The following is an 8,659-nucleotide window of genomic DNA, read 5'->3' as shown; positions in this document are numbered from 1 at the left end:
CTGAAGTATGATGGGGTGTTCATTGCTTAATTAACTCAAGAACCACATCTGCGTGGAAGCAACTGCTTTCAATATACTTTGTATCCCTCATTCACTTAAGTGTTTCCTTTATTTTGGCAGTTACCTGTAAGTCAGTCATGATTTAACCTTTCCGTCACCTGTTAGATATTAGCCTAAGCCCAAACCCAAGTCTCAGGTCTGTAAAGTTCAATGCCACCTCAAACTTGATCAGCACATATAAAATTACATTAATTTTATGAGGCATTTCACAACAGAACACAAGGACAACATTATCTTATTAATCTAAAATTAACATTTAAATGGCATTTCTTTCAAAATGAGTGTTGGAATTTTTCTCTCTGGGTCCTGATTTGAATACCTGTGTAATAAATGTATTGTTTACATTAGCTCTAAATATATTATTGCCACCGTTTCATGGACATCATAAAATTAGGTTTTAAAATAAATCCTGCTCTTTTTGTGAGCAATTATTTCACCTTTCATTGATGTGTGACAGACTTAAAATGTCACCTTAAGGGACTTGAGAGGAGGTTAACGGACTACAATGTTCTTAAGAGGGGTCTTAAGTGCAAAGACAGGCTTTCAAACACATTCACATCTGAATCAAACACAAGCAAACACAAGCAAAGCAATACACGCAAAGAGACATGCTCCAAGGCATGTACATTTTAACTCTGAGGTTTACATACACCTTAGCCAAAATACATTTAAACTCAGTTTTTCACAATTCCTGACATTTAATCAGAGTAAAAATTCCCTGTCTTAGGTCAGTTAAGATCACCACTTTATTTTAAGAATGTGAAATGTCAGAATAACATAGTTGAGAGAATTATTTATTTCAGCTTTTATTTCTTTCAACACATTCCCAGTGGGTCAGAAGTTTATATACACTCAATTAGTATTTGGTAGCATTGCCTTTAAATTGTTTAACTTGGGTCAAACTTTTTGGGTGGCCATCCACAAGCTTCCCACAATAAGTTGGGTGAATTTTGGCCCATTCCTCCTGACAGAGCTGTTGTAACTGAGTCAGGTTTGTAGGCCTCCTTGCTCGCACACTCTTTTTCAGTTCTGCCCACACATTTTCCATAAGATTGAAGTCAGGGCTTTGTGACGCCACTCCTATACCTTTACTTTGACTTTCCTTAAGCTATTTTGTCACAACTTTGATATTATGCTTGGGGTCATTGTCCATTAGGAAGACCTGTTTGCGACCAAGCTTTAACTTCCTGACTGATGTCATCTATTTTGTGAAGTGCACTAGTCCCTCCATCAGCAAAGCACCCCCACAACATGATGCTGCCACCCCCGTGCTACACGATTGGGATGGTGTTCTTCGGCTTGCAAGCTTCCACCTTTTTCCTCCAAACATAATGATGGTCATTATGGCCAAACCGTTCTATATTTGTTTCATCAGTCATTTCTTCAAAAAGCATGTTCTTTGTCCCCATGTGCAGTTGCAAACCGTAGTCTGGCTTTTTTATGGCGGTTTTGGAGTAGTGGCTTCTTTCTTGCTGAGCGGCCTTTCAGGTTATGTCGATATAGGACTGGTTTTACTGTGGATATAGATACTTTTGTACCGGTTTCATCTAGAATATTCACAAGGTCCTTTGCTGTTCTGGGGATGATTTGCACGTTTCACACCAAAGTACATTCATCTCCTAGAGAGAGAATGCGTCTCCTTCCTGAGCGGTATGACGGCTGCGTGGTCCCATGGTGTTTACACTTGCATACTATTGTTTGTACAGATGAACGTGGTACCTTCAGGCGTTTGGAAATTGCTCCCAGGGATGAACCAGACTTGTGGAGGTCTACAATTTGTTTTCTGAGGTCTTGGCTGATTTCTTCTGATTTTCCCATGATGTCAAGCAAAGAGGCACTGAGTTTGAAGGTAGGCCTTGAAATACATCCACAGGTACACCTCCAATTGACTCAAATGATGTCAATTAGCCTATCAGAAGCTTCAGCTGGAATTTTCCAAGCTGTTTAGAGGCACAGTCAACTTGGTATGTAAACTTCTGATCCACTGGAATTATGATACAGGGAATGTTAGTTAAATAATCTGTCTGTTAACAATTGTTGGAAAAATTACTTGTGTAATGCACAAAGTAGATGTCCTAACCGACTTGCCAAAACTATAGTTTGTTAACAAGAAATTTGTGGAGTCGTTTAAAATTAGTTTTAATGACTGCAACCTAAGAGTATGTAAACTTCCGACTTCAACTGTACATACCCAACCATACATATACAAATGTACAAGCAGTAAGTCACCATACTAAGTACTAAGACAGCCCTTTTGTGAGTAAAGTCAAGTACATGAAAAGACTGAACAATACACACAAAGGCAAAAAAAAGGCAAAAACTGAAGTTCCCGCCCTTTGAATACAAAGGAATATTATCACAACGACAAAGAGACATCATAGTCATCTTGGGCACATAGTTCCATCCATTTCTTACGCCAACTCTCCTAAGAGTGCCAGCTTTGTTCTTTGACATGATCAATCCACATGTTAGTAAAATGGCCAATGTATGTATCTTAGAGGAGAAATGTTCTGTTTGGTTTGCAAATTGTGCGCGGTATGCCTCTAGCCAAGTCTAACTGCCAGTCTATTATATCTGACAGCGCGTATAGGCATCTCAATCAGTTAGCAAACCCAGCTTTGGAGAAAATGGGCAGAGAAAATGGTAGATAAAACAGAGAGAATGAGTAGGGGAGACAGCATTTGGAGGTGTCGACTGCAGCTCACTGGAATATCATGAGATATACAAGGAACACAAAAAAGAATACTGGTCTTCATTAAGCATTAACATTTGACTTGGGAGTCAAATAGCTAGAAACTCACATTGTACTTTTAAGAAATAAAAGCTGGTGAGAAATTATTAAACTATTGTAATTATTTATTTGATGATCCACTTAAGGGCAACGTTGGTATTCTTTCCATTCTTTCCTGCATACCTCTATGGAGATGGTCTGTGTCATGCCTGGTGTTGGTCAGTCTGTACAGTACAGTATGTAGTCAAACAGTCATTCAGACTATTCAGTAGCTAGCCAGGCCATGACATGTGATCTCACAGTAGAGAGTGGAAAATGAATAGGAAAATCAACACAATAAAAAAAGTCTCAATTCCGACCTTCATCTTACCCTCTTTGTGAAGTGCAAAGATTTTATTTGGAGTGTTACAGGGACTGCTTGTGATGTGACAGACAGAAACTACCAGGATTTTTCTGTCTTCCTGGAAGGTCAACATCACAAGACAGTCAATGTTGCCAGTTTAAAATGTCATTTGGCAGGCCACAAAAAAAAAAAAAAAAAAACAGCAGGTCATTGTTTTTACAAAATGAACAGTCTAATTGCTTTAATCTCTTGTCTTTTTTTTTTAGCTTTCCAGTGTAAATCAGATTAGTCTTTCTCCCTTATCCTCCTTTCTCCCTCTGTCCTGACAGCTCCTACTTCTCTTTTTCGCACAGTTGCGCCTGCACACGTTTCCGCACGTAGAAGGCAGTGAGCGCGCTGCAGCATGCCGTGAAGATGAAGAGTGCCACTGCATCATGGGCCAGGTTGCCGTGGAGACGCTCGTAGAGAGGCCTCCGCTCAATGTAGTCTATGCGTGTCGCCTCGATCTGCACCAGGGTGCACAGCACCAGGAACACGTGGAAGATCTGGTGGCCCTGGCCAATGAAGTCACATCGCCCGGGCAGCCAGCGCTCTGGGTGGGGGCAGGCAAAGAAGTAGGCGCTCACCAGGAAAAAGAGTACCTGGTAGCGGTGGTAAGCCACAGCCTGGTTGGAGCAGCCCCCCTCCTGCTGGTGGCAGCTGTAGATGCGGTGCAGCACGGGACTAATGTCCAGGCAGTAGGCCAGGCCCGAGGGCACCACCTGGAACAGCTTGTGGGCAAATTTGGGCAGCCTCGGGCTGGCATACTTGCCGTAGCAGCAGCCGAAGCACGAGAACCAGGCTAGGAACGCTGCGGTGGGCAGGAAGATCCCTCGCACCCGGGTGTGCCAGCCCTCCTCGATGGCATAGTAAAAGTGGGCCAGGGCGCTGCCATACTGGTAGATGGCCACGCCCACATAGTCCAGGAAGTAGAAGGTGTAGTGGGAGAGCTCGGACTTGGCGTTGAGCAGGTGGGCCAGGGCACTGCACGACAGGTAGGTGAAGGCTGAGAGGAGGACAATAAACAGGGGCTGGGCGTGGGGGTCACGGAGAAAATCCACTGTCTCAGACAGCTCCTGGCACTTGACCAGGATGATAAAGGCGGCGAGCAGGTGGGTCCAAACGTTGAGTGCCTCGTTGTGCCTCTGGAAGAGGGTGAGGAAGTAGTAGCGCCAGCTGTGTTCCGGCTGCCTGTAGCCTCCAAGGATGTGAGGCTCACGGAACACCCAGGGCACATCATGGGCCTTCACGGTGCAGGGCAGAGTAGGGAAGGCCGACTCGAGCAGCTGAGGAATCTGACGCAACTGTTGAGCATTGATGAACAGGCGACCAATCTGCTCCATCACCACGGTCGCCATGGCAAACTAAAGACGGAAGATGAGGGCAGAGAATGAGTTCACAGTCAGTCAATAATATCTATCTGGCCATGAGCTGTCATTTCTGATTGCAAGCGAGAGGATTTAGACCCTAATCGTGTGTTGCATGATATTACAATGGTTTGCTTTTTTGGCTTTGGCTTAGTAATGGGAGTGTGTGGAGGGTGTAGTTTAGCTTGTTAGATTATTTCATTTAACAGATATCTTTATAATGTCTACATTGGAAATAGCTGTCCGATATTGGAAATAACTTTTTTAAATTATATGCAATTTAAAAGTTTTATATCATGAAACTTCAATCTGAAATATTTTGGACATCAAATGTTGAGGATGTTTAACATCTCATCCCGTGTTTTATGATTCTGATTCTTCTTCTTTGAGTCAGAAAAGGATACTCATATGATAGGTAAGATATAGCCTACAAAACTTTGCAGAGAGCCTATCCAACTAACACTAATTGAAAAAATATATAAAATACTGGAACCAAGACCTAAAAAAGAACTGTTGAAGCATAAATAACAAAATTACAGCTAACAAAAATGGAAGTGTAATCAAGTATAAACTAATGTATAGAATATATTATATAAGAGACAAAATACATAAATTCTACAGCACAATGGTAGAGTCATGTCTTAAGTGTAAAACAAACAATGACTCAATAATTCATGCCTTCTGGGAGTGTTATAAAGTCCAACAGTTATGGGCGGAGTAAGAAAGTTGTAAGAAAGTAAGAAAGTTTCAGAGGTTTTACAATGTAAGTTTGGAGCGGGAGAAGACGAGGATGTCATCGAGGTAGACGAAGACGAACCGGTTCAACATGTCACGGAGAACATCAATAACCAGAGCCTGGAGCACAGTATGGCCGAATGGCATGACCAGATACTTGTAGTGACCGCCGGCCGTGTTGAAGGCAGTCCTCCACTCGTCCCCTTCCCGTATCTGCACCAGGTGGTAGGCATTCCGTAGGTCCAGCATGGAGAACACGGTGGCCCCCTGGAGTGGGTCGAAGGCCGAGGAGATGAGTGGTAGCGAGTAGCAGTTCTTCACCATGATGTCGTTGAGACCCCGGTAGTCGATGCACGGGCACATGGTTTTGTCCTCCTTCTCTACAAAGAAGAACCCTGCGCCGGCGGAGGAGACAGAAGGACGGATGAACCCTGCAGCTATGGAGTCCTCAATGTAGGTCTCCATAGCCTTGGTCTCCAGATCCACAGAGAGTACAGTCGTCCCCGGGGCAGAGTGGTGCATGGGAGAAGGTCAATCCCGCAGTCATATGGTCAGTGCTGCGGAAGCGAAGTGGCCCGGGCCTTACTGAACACCACCCTGGAATGGGGAATGGCGGAGAGATCCGGGGCAACTTCCGAGCCCCCAGGAAGATGTCATGGGGCAGGCTGCACTGACTTCGGGAACTGGGGATCGCAGAACGGGCTAGGAGAATCCCAATACCACAGGAATCTGAGGAGACTCAATGAGCAGGAACTGCATCGTCTCGCTGTGGTTCCCTGACACAAGTAGGTTGATGGGGGTGGTATTGTGGGTGACCGGGCCTATAGAGCGCCCGTCCAGTGCTCTAATAACCATGGGAATGGAGAGGGGCTGTGGGGATATCCAGCTCGGATGCCAGGTTAGCATCCATAAAGCTCACATCAGCCCCAGAGTTGATGAATACCCGGGGAGATTTCGACTGGTTTCCCCACAGCAACATGGCATGAAAAGGGATGGGAGTAAGGGGAGAGGAAACGTTCTCCATATGGCCCACCAGAGTACTCGCTCCTACCGGTGAGCCTGGTCTTTTAGTGGACAGGTGGGGACGAAATGACTAAAATCTCCTCTCCTTCCTACAGTGGTTCTTCCTGTAAAAGTTACATCATACTGCAGCACACCTTGCTGGCTGCTGCAGAATCTAGGGCACTTTGTTTAATTGTCAACCATTTTTGCTATTAATTCTAGTTTGAGCTAGTTTGACCACCAGAGGGCATCTTTGAGAAGCATTTAAAAGTCTTCAATATTGGCTGTATTGGAGAATTGCAAACCTTTTTTTGTAAGAACATAGTATAGGGGATTGAGAGATTGCCAAGACTGAGAGAATGCCAAGAGTGTGCAAAGCTTTCATCAAGGCAAAGGGTGGCTACTTCGAAGAATATAAAATATAAAAAATATTTAGATTTCTTTAACACTTTTTTTGGTTACTACATGATTCCATGTGTTATTTCATAGGTGTGATGTCTTCACTATTATTCTACAATGTAGAAAATAGTAAAAATAAAGAAAAACCCATCAATGAGTAGGTGTGTCCAAACTTTTGATTTGAACTGTATGTCTGAGTTGGTGTTTTTTGTCTTTTTTTATGTTGAAGGTTGGGCATTAAGTCCCAGCCAAGCTAATGTCTAGTTTAGTGGATATATATCTGTGAAATGTTAAGTTGTCTATTGTCTTTTGTCTATGTCTATTGTCTAAAATCTGAAATAAAATCATACAAAAAATATCAGAGATAAAGCAGTGTACTTTAGGCTACTTATGTACTATATTTTCTTATGTATTATGTATTTTCAGTGTCAGCAGTACAAATATGTAAATGCTGTAGCCTAGGCCTACACACGGGGTGCATATTAATAGCCTTCAGTAAATTAAACAGCTTCCTCAAACTCCCTCTTGTTACTTAATTTGCATGTATCTACAAAAAGCAGAGCAAGCGAAAGAATGCCTATTCTACTGAGAATTGTATTGCCCTTGTCCTTCCATGACCATGCTGGCGTGGAAAAGGTTAAGGAGACAAGAGGAGACCACGTAAATTACTGAGTGCTAAGGAAAAATGGTATCATGGAGCAATCGTTGAATGGGAAGAGGATTATGTAACATATTCCCCATCCTGCCGGTCTCCACCCTCAGATTTTTACATTGGTTGCATGCCTAGCTGTCTTAAAATATTCATGGCTGAAAAATTGCTCGAGTATAAACGAATCCAGAAGCTTTGAGACTATAGAATGGTATTTTAATGTAAATGATTTGTTCAAGACATCCAACAGTGAGGCCTATTTTAGCCTACTAGCTAACAATCGATAATTGCACGGAAACGACTGATCAATATGTTATCCTAATTATCGACGTAGCCTAATATGAACACAAATTGGGTATTTCTGTAAAAAGACAGAATTAAGCCGACATATGATCAGGGAGGGGTAAACTGCATATAGAATAGACTTCAATGTCCCATTCTGGCAGCTGCTCTATTACATGTTATACGAGATGTACTAAAACAGAGTCTTCTATACAAATGCACATTATTAAAATGGTCTATCGGCATGCACATTGACATTTTATGCGACCATATTCTGGCGTGGCCATAGTGTGAAAACCATAATAAATAAAGAAATAATAAATAAACCTACCTGAAGAAGGCAAACGCAGTATCAGTGCAAAACCTTGAATAGTGAATAATTTGGATTATTCATTAATACATCAAATTTAAATAACATTGTTTGAACAATAACATTTCTAAAGTATGATTATTCTTGTGCGGGTGGAGCGCCCGTCGGATTTTTATCAAGACGCAATCGGTAGTCAAAGAGCCACGAGCCTTTGACAAGCAGATGTTCTAACCAATCAGCAGTCAGATATGGTGTATTGTTCCTGTCTTTTCATTCGATTCTCACCAATAGCGTAGGTCTTATTTGACTGATTGCACACTGTAAGGGAATGAAATGCAGTGTGTGCTCTGAAAATGAAGAATCACCCATTCACCATAAATGATGTATTTGTTTTACTGATTTGAAAGTCTATTGGAGAGCTGTGTGTGTGTGTGTGTGTGTGTGTGTGTGTGTGTGTGTGTGTGTGTGTGTGTGTGTGTGTGTGTGTGTGTGTGTGTGTGTGTGTGTGTGTGTTATTTGTTACTTTGTTATTGGTATTTATTACAGTGTCATTTCATTCTAATCCATTCATGATGTGACTTTAAATGTAGGTGTCTACCAGAGTGCTAAACCAATAGATATAGGCCCACAGTAGCTTTGCAATGGAAACTTAAAACTCAGAAGTTAGCCCACATGTGGAATGACGAACTCAGCACAATTTTGGCTCTTGATGAGAGACCTATTGTTCGTTTACCACCAATAT

At 42.4% G+C, this 8,659-nt stretch overlaps 1 protein-coding gene across 1 annotated transcript; it reads right to left on the bottom strand.

Moving 5' to 3' along the window:
* Positions 1-657: 657 nt before the first annotated feature.
* Positions 658-8,167, bottom strand: LOC110490326 (membrane progestin receptor alpha-like). The gene is made up of 2 exons (XM_021563656.3): positions 7,939-8,167; positions 658-4,537 (listed from the first exon to the last, which is right to left on the bottom strand). Exon 2 carries the CDS (start codon positions 4,529-4,531, stop codon positions 3,467-3,469), a length of 1,065 nt encoding a protein of 354 aa, XP_021419331.1. The 5' UTR covers positions 4,532-4,537; positions 7,939-8,167; the 3' UTR covers positions 658-3,466.
* Between the last annotated feature and the right edge of the window lie 492 nt (positions 8,168-8,659).

This window comes from Oncorhynchus mykiss, chromosome 2 (genome assembly GCF_057628025.1).
Source record: "Oncorhynchus mykiss isolate SJ-2025 chromosome 2, ASM5762802v1, whole genome shotgun sequence".
NCBI lineage: Eukaryota > Metazoa > Chordata > Actinopteri > Salmoniformes > Salmonidae > Oncorhynchus > Oncorhynchus mykiss.
This window is presented reverse-complemented; position numbering and strand designations above follow the sequence as displayed.